Here is a 20,540-nt window from a genome sequence, read left to right as displayed (position 1 = left end):
GACTCATTTCGTTCATTTGATTCAAACCAAGGATATCCAAAATCCATCAGCTCAACAGTTTTTAATGAAGCCAGCAACGCTGATACCAAAATCATTTTTTTTAAAGATAAAAAAAAAATAAAAAAATCACATTGGGAGAGAGAGGATCACACACACATACAGTTTACTGTAAAACTCACACCATATCATACACATATTGGCTTCAGATGGATGTCTGTTTCTAGTAGTTGAAGAAGTCTATATATTGTGAAGTAAGGTATAGGGAGAGAGAAATGCTCACACACATACAGCTTGCAGAGGTCTACTACTGTACAACTCTCACACATAGCATACATATCAATATATTTAGGTATGATCATTGTTGATCACACTGACCTGAAGTATTGGTTAGTCACTGAAAATGGAGAGAGAAAGGGTAGGCTAGTTCATCTGATTTTGTTCATCTAAACGCAAATTGACAGTATTTTGCATGTTGACTAACCAATCGCAGTGAAAGTAGATTCAATCTAGTCATGATCAGCTTCATATTTCAGGTAAAATTAGTAATTAGTACAATGGTTTGACAGCAGCTTTGAAGTTGGTTGGATAGCAAGCGAAATTTAACGTCACACATCGTTCACTTTTGGGTTAAAACTGTCCCAGCCACTATCTTTAGTTCAAATAAAGCAACATTATGTATTGATATGAAAGTGCATTTGTAAACTATAAAGTATAAACCCACAGTGATGTCGGTAAAAAGTTATGAATTAGGTACAATGTCGTATATATAAATGAATCATTTGATTAGGGTTTTGGCCGGGGGGGGGGGTTATTGTAAATAAGAATTTGTTCTTAACTGACTTGCCTGGTTAAATAAAGGTTAAATTAAAAAATACAATTAACGAGGTCCCAGGTTGAGGGTTCTCGGTTGAACGCCCAATCTACAGCATCACCCAGCGGGGGAAATGGCGTGAAGAGTCCTGTGGCCAGCTGGCTGTCTTCCTGCTGTCAGAGGACCAGCAAATATTATGGATATACTGACTAGATACATGTCTCTCCGCCCTAACAATGGGAGTCGTTGTCCACAAAGCGGCACGGCGGGCCAGATACTCTATCTTTGGGTTCTTGAAGTATTCAATGGTAGAGAGATGCAATGCTACTAGCAAAACAACTCCAATATAAAGTGGGTTTTTATTTTTCTATCAAAGTTGCCGGAATGTCGCGTGTCCTACTTATATCAGTACACTCCTAACAACTTATGCATTAGGAAACTTCTATTCCATCAAATAAACCTCACGTTGCAAGTAAGCCATAATGTTTTCTGGGTTATTAAATTCGACAGACATTGACTTCATACAAACACTCCTTGCTTGGTGGTTGAAACAACGACAAAAAAACGCCACCTGCTGGAGAGAGACAGATTTTCCACCGAGTTGTTCCTCTCTTCCAGCAAGATAACACAATGGAAACGCCTAAACTCAGAATGCAACACTGCTTATTGCCACACGATGGCAGTATAGAGGATGGCAACTACCCTGAACAATAATATAAACGCAACATGTAGTGTTTGTTTCATGAGCTGAAATAAAATATCACAGAATTTTCCCATACAAGAAGATTAATTATCTAAAATGTTGTGCACAAATTTGTTTACATCCATGTTAGTGAGTATTTCTCCTTCTGCCAAGATAATCCATCCACCTGACAGGTGTGGCATATCAAGAAGCTGATTAAACAACACGACCACTACACAGGTGCACCTTGTGCTGGGGACAATAAAAGGCCACTCTAAAATGTGCAGTTTTGTCACACAACACAACGCCACAGATGTCTCAAGTTTTGAGGGAGCGTGCAATTGGCTTGCTGACTGCAGGAATGTCCACCAGAGCTGTTGCCAGAGAATTTAATGTTCATTTCTCTACCATAAGCCGCCTCCGTTGTTTTAGAGAATATAACGGTACGTCCAACCGACCTCACGTGTAACCACGCCAGCCCAGTACCTCCACATCCCGCTTCTTCGTCTGAGACCAGCCACCCGGACAGCTGATGAAACAGAGAAGTATTTCTGTCTGTAATAAAGCCCTTTTGTGGGGAAGAACTCATTCTGATTGGCTGGGCCTGGCTCCCAATATGGCTGCACCCCTGCCCAGTCATATGAAATCCATAGATTAGGGCCTAATTATTTATTTAAATTGGACTGATTTCCTTTATGTGAACTGTAAACTCAGTAAAATCATTGAAATTGTTGTGCTTATATTTTTGTTCATATTCAGCAGAGGGATGATTTTTGTCAGAGCAGATGGTCATTACATTAGGCCATTAGTCATTAGGCCAGGAACATAATTATAATCATTTGTACACTGAAAATTGACCTCAACTAAGCCCCAAAAATACATTGTATTTGGAAAATAATAATAATTTCATACCTTGACTACATTGAAAAACAGATCACATACAGTAGCGTTCATTGTTTATTTGTGGGAATATTTGAGAATAAATTTCCTGAATTAAATGTATTTTTAGCTGAATTCGATAAAAACATTTTTTTTACTAAAAACTTTGAGGGGCCAAAGAAAATCACTCGAGGGCCAGGGTTTTGCCGACTCCTGCCATACACTATTTTCATTAGGAGGGGAAACAGAATTTAATCCCATTCACTATTACCATTTCTTTATTGAACCATGATCTTTGAATCTACCTGATGACCAACAAACTGTAGATTGTTAAACATTTTTATACATTTCATAAACTTCAGAAAACTATTTAGCTGAGCCCCAAAACATATATATTTTTTTAAACCATGAACAATCCTTTTTTATTAAGAGATGGTTTATGGGTAACTGAACAATAACACACATCATGGGTCTGTGGTTGTGTAGACAGAGAGAGCCTTCAGAACACACATCTGGGTCTGTGGTTGTGTAGACAGAGAGCCTTCAGAACACACATCTGGGTCTGTGTTTGTGTAGAGAGAGAGAGCCTTCAGAACACACATCTGGGTCTGTGTTTGTGTAGAGAGAGAGAGCCTTCAGAACACACATCTGGTCTGTGTTTGTGTAGAGAGAGAGAGCCTTCAGAACACACATCTGGTCTGTGTTTGTGTAGAGAGAGAGAGCCTTCAGAACACACATCTGGGTCTGTGTTTGTGTAGACAGAGAGAGCCTTCAGAACACACATCTGGGTCTGTATTTGTGTAGAGAGCCTTCAGAACACACATCTGGGTCTGTGTTTGTGTAGAGAGAGAGAGCCTTCAGAACACACATCTGGGTCTGAGTTTGTGTAGAGAGAGAGCCTTCAGAACACACATCTGGGTCTGTGTTTGTGTAGAGAGAGCCTTCAGAACACACATCTGGTCTGTGTGTGTAGAGAGAGAGCCTTCAGAACACACATCTGGTCTGTGTGTGTGTGTGTGTGTGTGTGTGTGTGTGTGTGTGTGTGTGTGTGTGTGTGTGTGTGTGTGTGTGTGTGTGTGTGTGTGTGTGTGTGTATATATATATATATATATATATATATATATACACACACAGGGCCTTCAGAAAGTATTCACACCCCTTGACTTGTTCCACATTCTGTTGTGTGACAAAGTGGGATTGAAATTGATTTAATTGTACTTTTTTTTGGTCAACAAGCTACACAAAATACTCTGTCAAAGTTGAAGAAACATGATAAAATTTGAAAAAATAAAATAAAAATATTAATATATCTTGATTAACTCTGCCACTCAGGAACATTCCCCGTGTTCTTGGTAAACAACTCCAGTGTATATTTGTCCTTGTGTTTCAGGTTATTGTCCTGCTGAAAGGTGAATTCATCTCCCAGTGTCTGTTGGAAAGCAGACTGAACTAGATTTTCCTCTAGGATTTTGCATGCGCTTAGTTCTATTCCGTTTCTCTTTATCCTGAAAAACTCCCCAGTCCTTAACGATTACAAGCATACCTATAGCATGATGCAGCCACCACTATGTGTGAAAATATGGAGTTGTTGTATTCTATTTAGGACAAAAAGTTAATTGCTTTGCCACATTTTTTGCAGTATCACTTTAGTGTCTTATTGCAAACAGGATGCATGTTTTGGAACATTTTTATATGAGCGGTTTCCTTCCTCTTCAGCAACCGAGTTAGTGTAACCGATGTGAAATGGCTAGTTAGTTAGCGGTGGTGCGCGCTAATAGCATTTCAATCAGTGACGTCACTCGCTCTGAGACTTGAAGTAGGGTTTCCCCTTGCGTTGCAAGGGCCGTGGCTTTTGTGGCGTGATGGGTAACAATGCTTCTTGGGGTGTCAGTTGTTGATGTGTGCAAGGTTCCCTGGTTCGAGCCCAGGTTGGGGCGAAGAGAGGGACGGAACCTACACTGTTACATTAGGAAGGACGCCTGTATCTTTGTAGTGACTGGGTGTATTGATACACCATTCAAAGTGTAATTAATAACCATCATGCTCAAATGGATATTCAATGTCTGCTTTTTAAATGTTTTACCCATCTACCAATAGGTGCCCTCCCTCAGTGAGGCATTGAAAAACCTCCCTGGTCTTTGTGGTTGAATCTGTGTTTGAAATTCACTGCTCGACTGACAGACGTTACAGATAATGTGGTACAGAGATGTGGTAGTCATTCAAAAATCATGTTAAACACTTATTGCACACACAGTGAGTCCATACAAATTGTGAGTTAAGCACATTTTTTTAGTTGAATACTTATTGACTCAAGACATTTCAGCTCCCCCTCAATTCATCAGGACATGGACTCTACAAGGTGTCGAAAGCATTCCACAGGGACGCTGGCCCATGTTGACTCCAATGCTTCCCACAATTGTGTCAAGTTAGCTGGATGTCCTTTGGGTGGGTGGATCATTCTTGAGAAACACAGAAAACTGTTGAGTGTCAAAAAAATAAAAGCAGCGTTGCAGTTCTTGACACAAACCGGTTCCTGGCACCTACTACCACACCCCGTTCAAAGGCACTTAAATCTGTTGTCTTGCCCCATTCACCGTCTGAATGGCAAACATACACAATCCATGTCTGAAGGCTTTACTAAAAAAATAATAAATTAAACTTGTTTAACTGGTCTCCTCCCCTTCATCAATAAGGGATCATATCTTTCACCTGGTCAGTCTGTCATGGAAAGAGCAGGTGTTCTTAATGTTTCATACACTGAGATATATATTAACATTTAGCAGACGCTCTTATCCAGAGCGACTTACAAATTATCTATATATAGAATATGTTCTATATTGTTTGTAAAGTCAGTCATTTGAGGACAATCTAAAAGATTCACACATACAAAGACATGTGAACATGGTCAGCTTTATTTTTCAATTTCCAAAGAGTGAACATTCATTTCATATACATTCTGGTTTGCTATGTTACTCCTGCAGTCCATTCCTCAACCTTAAAATCCTCCACTGCATGTCCATCTCTCCATTCCTAAAAACTGTTCTGCCCCATTTGGCATCTTATACAGCCAGTCATACAGAAACTTCAGCAACTTAAATGTGTAAAAATTAAAGATAAATCACAGTTGCATTTGATAATATACGGTGGCTAGACGTTTAACATAAATAGAATCCAGTCTATGGCCTCTACCTTTCCTCAGCAAAAACCAGGTACAGCATCTCACAAAAAAATGTTTTAATCCTAATATGACAAATTACTCCCAAAACAGAAGAGGAACCATTATTTGACTCTGGCAATATCTTGATTAAACCTTAGTTATGACACAGAGGGGGAGGTTGACTAGATGGAGAGAGCCACTATGGTCATTCATATTATACGTTCGGTTTAGAATCCCAATTAAGAGTCCATGATAGACAACATACACATGCAACTAGTTAAAAGTATTTTCAGCTTCAAGTCTGTAGTGATTGAGCCTCCATAGCAACCTGCAAAGTTCTAGAACTACCGCTCAGTGTGTTCCGGCAGTTTTGTTTACATTCCTGTCAATAACAATAGAACTAACAACTATAGAACACCTAAAATTGCACTTGACAACAAGTGTTAATGACTGTAGCATCACGCTTTGTTAAATTTAAAAATGGTTTGGGAAAGAATCTTGCTTTAAGACTGGTAACCCGTTGTATAAAAGCAATAATATAATCTGGAGTCCATGTGTTATCATAGTTTTATCATGGCTGTGGTGGGCTACACACCTCAGCTTCACGTTGTGGCTCGTGGTAGTGCACAATAGTCCTTTACAGTTTGTTCTGACTATCAAGGTTTTAGTTTAACATCCCTGTGACAACACAGTATCCTGAGCCTTTACAGGAGTCTGCATGGAGGTTAACGTGAGAGTATTATGACGCTGTAGGATTCAACCTCTAAGCACAAACCCTGTTACAGGCCAGTCACTTTCTGGGGTGAACTTTTCCCTAGGTTCAGATGGAGGATCAGCATCGTCACCCTACTCCGTCACTCCCAGTTCAGATAACGGGCTCATGTTGGCGTATAGCAGAGCCAACACCCAAGCAGTAGTGGAGGGTATAAACCGTATACCCACTTTTATTTTTTGTGGGCATTGTCTATACTCACTTCTTAAATCGCCACGATGCTTATCAAAGTAGTGTAGGTATACGCCGTATCAATTAATAAGGCTGAGGGAACAGATCAGAATGTTACTTATCATTGTCGTCACATTTTCGGTGCGTCAATGTGCACACGGCCTACATGCGAAGGTTTAAAAATACAATTTGCGGGAAACCACCCTTCTAAAAACGCACATGCACGCGTTTTCAGGGACAGAAATATCCGTTAGAAAAACGTATCATGGGTTGCTAATATGACTAGGATAATTAAATACCCGTCTGCTGGACAAACAAAGCAAATCCAATTATTTCCTCCATGTTTCTAATGGGATTGTGGCTATAGGCTACTTTGAATCAAGGTAAGACATGCCTCATATTATTATTATTTTTTTTTAATCAAGTAAAATTATCAAGTAATATTATCAAGTAAAATGTCCAGGTATCAAACAATTAACGAAGAGGAGGAAAAAAAATTACAAAAATGATATAGCGATGCTGATGACAGGCCCAACAGTCTTCTGGTAGATGGAAAAACATGTTCCCAAAAACCTTCAATTGAAAATGTTAAGCTAATCCAGTGGCTACAGAAACACTACTAACCAAACAGTGCTAGGTGCCTGAGCACTTTAATAAAAAAAAAATAAGTAGCTACATTCCTTAGATTTTTACCCAGACCTCAAAAGTAGTCTTCTGATGTGATTTATTAAGCATCGTTATGGACTTAGAAAAATGAAAGAAATTGATGTTCTATTAAAAAGTGCAAGGGGGTGTGTGTCTGAAACCTGTGAATTTCTGAGTCATTTGACAGCCCAATTTATCTGTTCCAATAGTAGACCTACTATTAGCCTACTTCCACAGTACAGCTTGGGTTAGCCTGACAGTGAAAGACCAATATGGGATTCATAGTTTTAGGTCATTCAGAGTGTAGGTCACCGTTTCTCATAGAATTTCACGCAGGGCGCTTTTCCTTCACTGGGAGGGCCGTTTTGCAAAATTACAGTATACCCACTAATTTCAGGCACCACTGCACCAGAGGGAGAAAACTGAATCCAAAAGCTAAATTTTAATAAAAAAAAAAGAAAATCAGAGGAGTAAAACAAGAAACAAACGCTTACAGTGATCGTGCAATTCATAAAAAACACATTTTTAAAAATGTCTCAATAAATCCAGGGAATAAAAGTTTAAAATCAAAATTTTGAAAAAGTGGTATAGCAGTGTGAAAAAAATAATTTGATTTGTCAAACTTGATTCCTTGTCAGTTCAAAGAGAAGACTGGTTGTCGTCTCAGACCCTCCTGTCTGGAGGCGCAGCAACCTGATCCGAGGGGTGTTCGTTCAGAAAGATCCGTCTAGTCGAAGTGACACACTTTCTCCATTGCCATCAGGATACTGAGCAGGGTGACAAATTACATGATTAGTCTATGGAAGCAGCTCCCCGGAAACTAAATAAACCTTAAATAAAACAATTAATATACCAAATATTACTGTGTTTGCCAACCGTGCATCTTATGTATTTATTTAATAACTCGTCTTGACATTGATAGTGTTAAGGTAGAAGGGTAACTTTCTCACTCATTCAGCCAACAAGTATCCACACTTCACCAATTATACATCCCCCCCACAATTTTTAACATTTTCTTTAAACATGAATGCACTATAATTTAAGCTTTAAAACTGCAGTGTTCCTTCTTCCTCATGGAAAAATGTGTATAATTTCAGCATTTTCTTTGATGCCAAGAGCTGGGCCTTTAAATGTTTTTTCCCCTGGGCCAGAGTCTTGGTTCGTCAGAATGCCTTGAATGCACATCAAAAAAAAAAAAAAATATATATATATATATATATATATATATATATATACACACATACATACCTCTCATTGGGTCCCTGATAAATTTGCAATCACAATAAAAAAATAAAAAAGTTTCCCCAGGTCCACAGAAAAGCGTTTGAGAACCCCTTCCCTATATAGGGAGACATTTTGGACTCAGCCTTGGGACTGGTACAGTACCTGTCTGTTGGGTATCCTCCCTCACACAGGTTGACCAGGGCATACAGGTGTCGCAGAGCATATTCATACTGCAACACAAGAACAATCACAACTTCTATATACACTGTTCTCTGAGCCATACTGGGGGGGAAAAAAATAAAAAATAAAAACTGTACACCGTTTCAAAATGGAAAGTACATACGAGTCATAATGTTCCTACTTCCTCCACATGTCCTGTACAGAAGTCAGTGTTATGTCTGTCATTCTGTGTAAAGTTAAAAAGTCCCGTGGTCATGTGAGAAGTCTAGTTTAACAGTAAACACGTCTAAATCGGTCTGTAAAAATATGCTTTGATTTCAGTGACGTATTTATGTTATTCAGTCTCTGAAGTACATGGGTAACAGGCTGGGAAAGAGAAGTAGATCAACGCATCGTTGACAGGAACCTACAGTACCACAAATCAACTAGAGACAGTCATCTTGGGGACAAACCCTGAAATAAATGAAGGATTAAGTGATGGTGCATCAGACTTGTGTATTCAAATGAGCCAATACTGTCATTGTATCTGTCCCTTTTCAAACAATTGATTGAAATTAAAAGGAGAGTTCTGGGCTGGGGCAGTTGGTACCATGGACTGCTTTAGGTTGAGTTCCTGTGACGTGACAATTGTTGATGTAAAAAAAAGAAACAAATAAAAAAGCAGCATGTCCTATAAATACATTTGCCAGACAGGACGTACCTCAGTGATATGCCAGTTGAAGCATCGTATCTTGTAGTGGTTGACAGCAGCCTGGTAGCATTGATGCTGGGTCAGATCCAGCTTGGCACTCAGAACCCTCTGGGTCATGATCTCCTCTCCTGTCACCGTCTCTACCACCCTACGCATGGTCTCTCCCAGCAGCTCGCGCACCTAGTGGGAATTTAAAAAAATATATAATAAAACACCAAGGTCTCCACTTATGAAATAACAGAAGCACCTGATGATAAAGTCTGGGTCATGTTCATTAGACACGAACAGAGCGAAACCATCTGAACTTCATTGAGGAACACTTGTTTTCAGTTTGTTACTGTGTGCCCAATTTAATACATCCCAGGTTCATTTGGGGGGGAAATGAAAAATGCATATATTACAATAAAAAACAAGGTAAACGCATTTCCTGTCCGTTACCTTGAGGTGTGACGTGATCTGGCTGAAGTATCTCTTGGTTGCAGAGATGTCGTTGGTCCTCATCAGCTTCCTCTTTAGGATGGCCAGGGGTACATCAGGGCTGGGGGTCAGGTCTGGGGCCGCTACGGGCTGCAGGGTCATGGGGGGAGCAGGTTTGGCATTGGCATTACCTTGGAAGGCCATCACCTTCATATGGGCCAGAGTCTGGAGAACAGATAAATACAGCTAGTTAACCTCCATACGGGTCAGAGTCTGGAGAACAGATAAATACAGCTAGTTAACCTCCATACGGGTCAGAGTCTGGAGAACAGATAAATACAGCTAGTTAACCTCCATACGGGTCAGAGTCTGGAGAACAGATAAATACAGCTAGTTAACCTCCATACGGGTCAGAGTCTGGAGAACAGATAAATACAGCTAGTTAACCTCCATACGGGTCAGAGTCTGGAGAACAGATAAATACAGCTAGTTAACCTCCATACGGGCCAGAGTCTGGAGAACAGATAAATACAGCTAGTTAACCTCCATACGGGTCAGAGTCTGGAGAACAGATAAATACAGCTAGTTAACCTCCATACGGGTCAGAGTCTGGAGAACAGATAAATACAGCTAGTTAACCTCCATACGGGTCAGAGTCTGGAGAACAGATAAATACAGCTAGTTAACCTCCATACGGGCCAGAGTCTGGAGAACAGATAAATACAGCTAGTTAACCTCCATACGGGTCAGAGTCTGGAGAACAGATAAATACAGCTAGTTAACCTCCATACAGGTCAGAGTCTGGAGAACAGATAAATACAGCTAGTTAACCTCCATACAGGTCAGAGTCTGGAGAACAGATAAATACAGCTAGTTAACCTCCATACAGGTCAGAGTCTGGAGAACAGATAAATACAGCTAGTTAACCTCCATACAGGTCAGAGTCTGGAGAACAGATAAATACAGCTAGTTAACCTCCATACAGGTCAGAGTCTGGAGAACAGATAAATACAGCTAGTTAACCTCCATACAGGTCAGAGTCTGGAGAACAGATAAATACAGCTAGTTAACCTCCATACAGGTCAGAGTCTAAAGACGTTACCGGCTCGTTCATTAAAAATCGTCTATTGCAACATAAACATTAGCCATCTGAACAGAAGTGAGGAAGTCGAGGTTTGTTAACACTAAAAAAATAAAACTTTTACATCTTAGCAGATAAAACCCATTTCACTAAAACATCATGTGACTCCTCAGCTGAACGTTTCAACAGGAATTAGCTAGGTCTTCCCTCTGAATCCCTCACCTTGTTTCCAAACTGCATGACGTGGCTGGTGTTGGTGTGGCTCCTGACGATCTTGAACTGTTTAATCAGCGTCTCTTTGCTCAGGTCCTCCTGGACAGTCGGGGAGAGACATTACAAAGAGAAATGACAGTGAGTGGCTAAGGATGTTCTGCCCCCTATTTTGGGCCAAACACATTGGAGTAACAGCTATAGCCAACAGCAGTAATTTCTTTACAGAAACACAAATCAGTAAAGACTTGCAGTTAATCGAGGACACTGTTTACGTTTTTGTGTTTAGCTTTTTCTAAGGAATCAGAAGTTGTGTCCAGACATGTGAAGGAGCACCACGTCAGTCCTCCATCCAGTTAACACTGTACCAGACTCACCACATCAGAGTCCTCCATCCAGTTAACACTGTACCAGTCCCCCAGGTAGGTCTCCCTTTTCTCATCATAGTAGCAGGCATAGGACGACTCATGAGAGTTGGCTGCTGTAGTGGCATACACTGAAGGAGAGAGAGAGAGAGAGAGAGAGAGCGCATTAAAAACAGGATCTATGGATCCAGGACACTGCTTATACACGATCACAATTGGAAATCCATAGCTTGATTGATTATACACAAGAACAAAATATGTTTTAAAGTAGTAAAGAAACACCCTCGTAGTTTAATGTTGTACAGTAGACAATGAAGACTTTGGCCTGTGGGTAACAATACAACCTTATGGGATGTCAAGTACCCAAGGTCAGCGTGATGTAAAGTACCCAAGGTCAGCGTGATGTAAAGTACCCAAGGCCAGCGTGATGTAAAGTACCTAAGTCAAAATACTACTGAAGTTGTTTTGGGGGGGGGGGGTATTTTTTTTCCCCTTCCCCTGACACCAAGTACTCATTCCAGTTTGAATGCTTAGCAGGACAGGAAAATGGTCTAATATATGAAACAAGTAATCAAGAGAACGTCGCTGGTCATCCCTACTCCCTCTGATCTGGCAGAGTCACATGCTTCGTTTGTAAGTGATGCCTGAGGGTTGCAGCATGCCCCTGGCTATCTGTAAAAAATAAAAATAAAAGAACGGTGCCGTCTGGTTTGCTTAATATAAAGTATATTTAAAACCAAATACTTTTACTCAAGTAGGATTTTACTGGGTGACTTACTTGAGTCATTTTCTATTAAGGTATCTTTACCTTTCCTTAAGTATGAGATGGGTACTTTTCCACCACTGCTTGACACTAGGATCTAGTCCAGACACACTAGGATCTAGTCCAGACACACTAGGATCTAGTCCAGACACACTAGGACCTAGTCCAGACACACTAGGACCTAGTCCAGACACACTAGGACCTAGTCCAGACACACTAGGATCTAGTCCAGACACACTAGGATCTAGTCCAGACACACTAGGATCTAGTCCAGACACACTAGGATCTAGTCCAGACAGTAGACTACGGAGACAAGGATCTACATGGCCCGTGGAGCAGAGCATGACAATAACCAAGGGTCTGGCACAGACCATCTCTCCTTAAGGTCTTTTCACACAATCAGTGACAAAAAAAACCCCAACACAATGTAGCTGCCACCTGCTTGTATGAAAACCTATGTATACGTGACTGGTTCTACTTAATTGGCCGTCTGAACAGACCCTTACAAAAGGGCTGATTTGAGAAGTAGGTTGAAATTGCCCCTAGACGCTGATCTTGGGTCAGTTTTGTTGTTGCATTTCCCCCCCACTAATGGTTAAGGTTAGGATTGGGAGAGCTGATCCTAGATATGTACCTAGGGGAAAGATCACCTCAGAGCCTGATTTAGTGAGCAGCCAAAAAACAGCCCTGTTCAGGGTGACTAGACATTTGGGGGGGTGATGCCGACAATTACATTGGAGCTTCCATCAATCTGCAAAATTTAAAGCTTGGAGTAACGGCTACAGCTTTATATTTTGCAGATACATTGGAGCTTCCATCAAGCTAATTGTCTGCATCACTTCCCCCCCAATAAAAAACAAAATAGCGATAATTTCATTTTCAAATAACCAGTTGTAATCTGAATGAAGGGAAAAGGGCCATTCTTGAACATGGGTTGAGACATTGTTTATAATCTACTATTGAACCAGTTTGGATGTAAGTATAACTGAAGCCTTTAGTGAGGTCACAATAGTCTTACGCTTTAATCATTTCTGCCCTTCGAATTCATATTGATTATGTAAATAGGCCTGTTTCATTTTGTCTGGCTGGGTGTAGGCAAGGCCATAAGCAAATATGTAGACTGGGATATGACTAAAGTGTTAAAAAAAAAAAAACCTCAAACACAGGGTGATTTTTTTGCCACAAATAAAGGCATTTTCCTTTCCACAGTAGCAAGATCTTATCTATTTACTAACTTTCTATTAAAAATGTATTGGAGTGAGATCATTTATTTATTTAGGGATATGAATAGCGAGTATGTCCACATCGCCGTCACACCATTTTATTGGTAAACTACACAGTAATGTAAAAGTTGTAGTCTTTTGTGAGCCAATAGGTAATATAGTACACTTATAATTTGGTTTTAATCCAGAGAGGTAAGAAAAAAAAAAAAAAAAGTATCTAGATCCTCTAGGAGGGATTCTAATTGTGGATTTAAAGAAAACATGAATCAGCGTACAATGACACCTTTGTTTTTAAGCCCTGGGTTTTCTAACCCCTTGATATGATTTTAACATTTCAATGGCCATAATAAATTAGATACGCCAATAGTGGACAAACTTGTTTTACTCCAACAATTTAAAAACTTTGCGAAGTAGTCATTATTTACTATTTTACACCTAGGGTTACTATACATAACCCATTTTAGCAGAGATTCTCCAAAATGGAAATCTCTCAGGTATTTCTATGTAAATGACAGTCGTACTTTATTAAAAGTAAGAGTAGGCAGACTTAACGAGAGCTGAATAGGAGTCAAGAGGCAGGACAGGCCCTTTCGGATGTGTCCGAGTCAGGGGTTGGATAGAGTCAAAGCAACTGGCTCTCAGTCTCACGTCAGAATTAGAGATTTATCCATGTTTCTCAAATTTCAAAGTGTTTAAGATTGCGCTTAGGCATTAACTCTAAATATTTTAAGGTTAGGTATTAACTTTCAATTGGACAAGGGTTAAAGCAAAAAAGATATACTTTTTTTGGTAAAAATTTTAAAAAACTTTCCATCATTGGAGTCGAACATGCAACCTTTGGTGCCAGATGCTCACCGAAATCTACTTGAAGATAACAGCGCTCAATGCTGCCCCTAGAGGCCGGACGTCGAATAATGACTCGTATCACTGGTGACCTGGCCGGTCAAAGAGCGGTCAAGAGTATCTTGAACGCACCCCTGATACCTTCATTGATTAACCCGTTCTTCCTATTAGTGTTTCTGGATAGTTCCCTGTGATTGGAGTCACAGGGAGGTTCAAGCGCAGCGTCACTCACCATCGACGTCAGCAGCCAGGTCGGTCATCATTGATCCCGACTCACAGGCCTCGATATAGAACACTAACTGAGAGCAGGGAAGATCAATGAACACAAGTCCAGTCAGGGGAAAACTATATGATAGAATTTATATACGTTTAAAAGATAATGATTAAAAAAATTCTACCCTGAAACATAACTAATTAGTTGTTTATGTAGCATGTATAATGAATAATTAAAGTATTAAACATAAGTCCAACTAGGTTGGACTGGGAGGGAGATAAATGTGTGTGCTGAAGAAAATACAGAGAACAATTAAAACTGTGTTTGGCTCGCCCTGGCTAGAACTCTTGAGAAACTTATGATAAGACAGGGAGTACTTCAAGCTTCCTCTAATCTCTGGGGAATGGAACGGACAGCGCTGGCTAGTGATACACAGTGGTGAGAACTCTGGAAAAGCACACAACTCACCTACTGTTTGTGTGTATGTATGTGCGTAGGATATGAAGTGAACTATAAAATGGATGTCTTTGTATAATGGACTTCAGAGTACTCTCGTGAATAAACATTTTGACTATTGTAAGCTGGGACTCTCGTCTGTTTCATTCAACCAGAATCTTACAAACTTTGAACATTGATAGCGAAATTCACATAACACTCATCCGGACTGTCAACTCTAACTTTAGTCTTAAATCAATGTTATTTAATGAACATGTGATTGGCGCTCCACATCCACAAACAATAACAGGTTTAACTTCCGCACCTTTCCGTATTTCTTGTTCTCATGCATGTAGTTGATGGCGGCCATGAGGTCGGCAACATGAAGCTGTAGAAGCAAAAAAAACATTTCATAAATAGTTTCATTTCTGTTTATCTTCCAGTAGATTAAATTTAAAACAAAACAGGCACTAGACCCCATGAGGCAGAGCCACAAGAGTCAGTCACAAGATCCTAGGTTGCCCAAGGCATTGTGGGAGGAGTACTCCTCATCTTGTTCAGTGACTCAGTCTCTGTCACAAAACTTTTCTGCTGAGTGACAGAACATAAGGTTTATTCAACCAGGCTTAAAATGATTTTTTTTTTATCATAACCCTAACTCAAACTGTTCTGAAGGTTAGTTCAAATACATGGCAGCTTTCTGTTTCACAGAGAGCAGAACTAGGTCATCCATCCATGGATAAAAAAGGAAGGCGCTGTCTGAAATCACACACTATATAGTGCACTACTTTTGGCCAGAGGGTAGGGTTCCATTTCTGCCAACGAGCAAGTGTTCAGAGAGAAGAGAAATAACCCAGGGAGACGAGCAGGAAGTGTAAAAGTGCTTACATCATCATTGGGGAAGGCCAGCAGCCCAGGAGCTCCATGATCAGTGAAGTAGACAAACACGTGATCGTTGGGACCGCTGCCAACAGGAAGAGAGAAAAAAATAAAAAAAAGTTGATAAACCAGGTGTTTTTCCTTTGAACTGAAAGATATGACACAATCACATTTTCAAGCTGTGAGACTGTTTTTCCAGGGAAAGTTCTGTCAAGAAACTTTATGACAATACATTGTTGTAAATGATTTACTTCATTTTAGAAGACTACCTTAAAGTTCTGGGATAACTTCACCCTACTGTGGTAATCCTATGATATAGTCCAACATGCTTCTCCCCCCCCAATCACTTGCCTCTTCAGCACTTTCCCAGAACCCCCTTAGTACTGGCTGAGTCACCCTTCAGCACAGCCAGGAAGTTGTCAGGGGTCACAGCCTGCAGGGTACACAGAGCAGGCACTGAGGACAGTTCTGACTTCAGATCTATGTGAGCAACTTGAATAAGGGTCTCAACTTCTTGAACAGTACTATATAAAGCATTGATTGTTGTGTGACGATATTACCACTGACAATTTATTTTTAAATCCAGCATTTGAAATGTTCCATTTTCCATCCACTCACGTCTCCAGTGTAGTCTTTGGGGACTCCCTCGTAGACGTCTGTCCCATTGGGTCGGTTGATCACCACCCCTGGGGTGGGGTTTCTGAAAAACAAAAGAGGGTAAATAACCTGAATCAGATACGTGCCTGGAGGAAACAGGCCATACGATTTATTATATGACCGCAAAACCCTACAGGGGACACCCTACAGGGGACACCCCCCCCCCTTTACCTTAAGCAAGGCAGTTTACGCCACCCAACAGCTAGTAATGTGCCTGTGCGTTTGAGAACTGAGCAGAAGACACATTTCTGATATAACAGTTGGACAAATAAAAATGTTGACCGTCTACAGTCTTGGCAAGACACGCATTCTATCACAATACACATTAGCACTGTAATATAATGGCATTCAGTCTGTGACAGTTGGGAATTATCATGAAGAGCAATGACAAAAAGTATTTTTTTATTATTAAAACCACAGTATCACTTCCTCTATCCTCCAATGACAGGAATCACACCACCATCTATTCCTACAGTAGTCAAATTCAAAAAAACACTCAGATACTGAAAAAAAATAAAAATACACTTTCACACGCACAAAACCTAAGCGTCACATGTTTGTTCGTTTCGATTCAGACTTAAGTATTACTTGGAAGAGTACATCCCAGCAGCATCTAGATGCAGGAAATATTACTGGATCAATGAAACAAAAACGGCATTGTTGTACAGTTAAAAACAAATATATATATGAGAACCTTCAATTTTTTACCTACATCAAGACACCTCCTGCATCAAAGTAGGTCAATATGAGTATCTAGTGATTACAGTAAGACGAGTACAACTTCAAATGTGTCGGTCATTGACATGACTGGTTCCAATACCTGCGTATGAATCAACCAATGACTGATGTTGCTACTGGACAAGAGAGAACATTCTTTTCATTAGATAAATTGTCTTCCACCTTAAACCCTGAACCTTATGGCCCATCCCGGCACCATAATTCCCAGCGTGTTAAGAGCAGCTAAATTAGATCCTTGTGACTGAGTCAGTCGTGTCTTAACGAGCCTCTAAACTGCCCACCTTCCAAATGCAACACTATTCATTTTACTGTGCACTACCTTTGATCAGGGTCCATAGGGCTCTGGTTAAAACTAGTGCACTGTATAGGGAATAGGGCACCTTTTGAGAAACACTCAAACAATTTTCTGGATGGTGTCTGACAGCTACTGTTTCGAGAATTGTTTATATATAAAAAAAAAAATAAAGGAACCTTTATTTGACTAGGCAAGTCAATTAAGAACAAATTCTTATTTACAATGACGGCCTACCCTGGCCAAACCCGGACCAATTGTGCACCGCCCTACGGGACTCCCAATCACAGCCGGATGTGATTCAGCCTAGATTCAAACCAGGGACTGTAGTGACACCTCTTGCACTAGATGCAGTGCCTTAGAATGCTGCGAGAGCCCGAGTGGCGTATAGAAGCACAGGGCCTGGCTGCTGCCTGTACGCCACAGCACTATGAGGAAATGTTTTAGACCCATCATGCACCCAAAACAAGGAGAACATATGCTCTGCTCTCATCTCAGGAATGCAAATATTGCAGAAACAACCCATAATAAAAACAGACTAAAGCTGGCTAAATCTGAAGAGAAGATAGGGCTGTTGTCATTTATAATCCTGGAGAGGACCATGTGTAGTCCTTCATGACAATCTGTACTGGATTACAGCAACCCTAGGACGTTGCCTGCTTAGTTCTTCACCTTTTTAACAAGGTGGACAACAGAAATAAAATACTCACTGCTCATTGGTCGCCAGGTCATCATACATCATCACGACAATCTGCTCGTCAGGAATGCCATTCCTGTGGACGATCTGGTACGCATGGCAGGCGTCGGCCTAGGGAGGGGGGGGGACACGAAGTAAACTAATCATGTAATGTAAGGCAACAAGTCACCCCACTAATCACAGTCAGATTAATTGAGAGGGAGGAGTTAGAATGTATTATGTCACTTTACAGAGCAGCAGCTAGGAACACAGCCAGTCAGTCAACAGCTAAATACAGAGCAGCAGCTAAATACAGAGCAGCAGCTTAGGAACACAGCCAGTCAGTCAACAGCTAAATACAGAGCAGCAGCTAAATAGAGAGCAGCAGCTAGGAACACAGCCAGTCAGTCAACAGCTAAATACAGAGCAGCAGCTAAATACAGAGCAGCAGCTAAATACAGAGCAGCAGCTAAATACAGAGCAGCAGCTAAGAACACAGCCAGTCAGTCAACAGCTAAATACAGAGCAGCAGCTAAATACAGAGCAGCAGCTAAATACAGAGCAGCAGCTAAGAACACAGCCAGTCAGTCAACAGCTAAATACAGAGCAGCAGCTTAGGAACACAGCCAGTCAGTCAACTGCTAAATACAGAGCAGCAGCTAAATACAGAGCAGCAGCTAGGAACACAGCCAGCCAGTCAACTGCTAAATACAGAGCAGCAGCTAGGAACACAGCCAGCCAGTCAAAAATAAAATAAATAAAATAAAAAGAAACTCAAGAAATAATCCATCACAGCATATATCCATTTGATTATCTGAATGAGGGGTTATTGATTGAGAAGCTCATGAGTATGTTTACTGATTATTATGCAACTTTGTCACATGCCGCCCCCCCCAAATACAGGTGTAGACCGTACTTACAAGCCCTTAACCAACAGTGCAGTTCAAGAAAGAGTTCATTAAGAATATTTACCAAAAAACTAAGTAAATTACTATATATTTTTTTTTTATATAAATAAATAGCAAGGCTATATACAGGGGGTACCGGTTAGACGAGACAATAGGTACATGTCGGTAGGGGTGAATCACTGCTTCATACAATGTTAAAAAGGACTAGCTACATTAGTAATATAGTGGCCAATGTCAGCTATGCATGTCTAGCTCTTATCAATAAAAGGGAAAGTCACCTTCAAGTCTAGGTGGATAGAATTAAAATTGGTCAAATACACTGTAATATGTCCCAAATAGCCCCATTTTCCCTTTATAGTGCAATACTTATGCCCTTGTCAAAAGTAGTGCACGATACAAGGGAATAGGGAGCCATTTGGGATGTAACCATGGCAAAAGATTACAACAATGACTCACTCAACTGATAGTCAAGTGTACGTTAACAGATTAAAAAAATCTATATATTAAAAAAAAAAAAATTCTTCACCTTTAAATCACAAAATGTACTAGTCTAACTTTCTTACCTGGTGCCGGTAGTTGTACCAGCCACTGGAGCCAGCGACAATCACCACCCAGTTCTTCCCGTTTTCAAGCTGTTGTGTGGGGAAAGCATTAGCCACAAGTCCCAGACTGAGGCCCAGAAGGGCTAGGGTCGAAGTAAACATCCTCTGTCCTGGTAAAAAAGGTATTATCATCACTGCATATCAAGTTACTAGCTAGATGTTTTTTTTTTTCCCTTTGTCCACACATGTTTTGAAATGTCAAAAGATTATATTAACACTTTGTATAAAAATTGGCCGACTGCCGCGACTGTTTACAGTTGAGTAAAGTAGCAAGCCATAGCAAACGTGCGGTTTGGTCGATCCTACGGCTGCCAACATTAGCTAGGTAAGCTAGCTGTCAGTTACACCATCCATTTCCAAAATTACTGAAGCAGCAAATCTACACTAACAGTAGCCTACTACAACACTGAAAATAACAACAAAAACAAGTTAGCTACATTTGAGGTATCATCGAAAAGTAAAACAGTTTGATTACCTTTTTTCGTTTTTCTGAGTTGTTGTTGTTGTCACGAAGACTAGGATACCGTTTGTAGCTGTTGCATCGAGGAGAGGATTTTTATGCCAATCACAGGGTTGGGGAAAAAAAACCCAGTCAGGATTTACTGGACAGCCAATCAGATCGCCCCAAGACGGGGAAGGCGGGTCATGATTGGATAAATCAGTCTACGTTTTAAACACATGATACAAAGTCATGTGCTTGTCTCTGATTCTCTGATTAAAAAATATGACTTGTTCCTATTACAATTGTTATTTACAGATAACCAGGGGCACACTCCAACAGGTAGACATCATTTACAAACGGTGTATTTGTTTAGTGAGTCAACCAGATCAGAGGCACAGGATGACCAGGGATGTTCTCTTGATAAGTGCGTGAATTGTACCATTTTCCTGTCCTGCTAAGCATTCAAAATGGAATGAGTACTTTGGGTGTCAGCGAAAATGTATGGAGTAAAAAGTACATTATTTTCATTAGGAATGTAGTGAGATAAAAGTAAAAGTTGTCAAAAATATAAATAGTAAAGTAC

The 20,540-nt window shown here is 40.4% G+C and overlaps 1 protein-coding gene across 1 annotated transcript; it reads right to left on the bottom strand.

Moving 5' to 3' along the window:
- Window positions 1-5,266: 5,266 nt before the first annotated feature.
- Window positions 5,267-20,024, bottom strand: lgmn (legumain). The gene is given in 15 exon segments (NM_001165395.1): window positions 5,267-7,884; window positions 8,504-8,571; window positions 9,222-9,392; window positions 9,651-9,854; window positions 10,933-11,022; window positions 11,298-11,416; window positions 14,347-14,413; window positions 15,089-15,151; window positions 15,652-15,727; window positions 15,994-16,014; window positions 16,017-16,075; window positions 16,261-16,342; window positions 18,040-18,137; window positions 19,477-19,625; window positions 19,991-20,024. Coding segments are annotated over 14 exon segments (1,299 nt in total). The 5' UTR covers window positions 19,618-19,625; window positions 19,991-20,024; the 3' UTR covers window positions 5,267-7,844.
- Window positions 20,025-20,540: the final 516 nt, after the last annotated feature.

Source organism: Salmo salar, chromosome ssa09, assembly GCF_905237065.1.
Source record: "Salmo salar chromosome ssa09, Ssal_v3.1, whole genome shotgun sequence".
NCBI lineage: Eukaryota > Metazoa > Chordata > Actinopteri > Salmoniformes > Salmonidae > Salmo > Salmo salar.
Note: the sequence above shows the minus strand (reverse complement) of the source record. Positions and strands in the feature narration are given on the sequence as shown.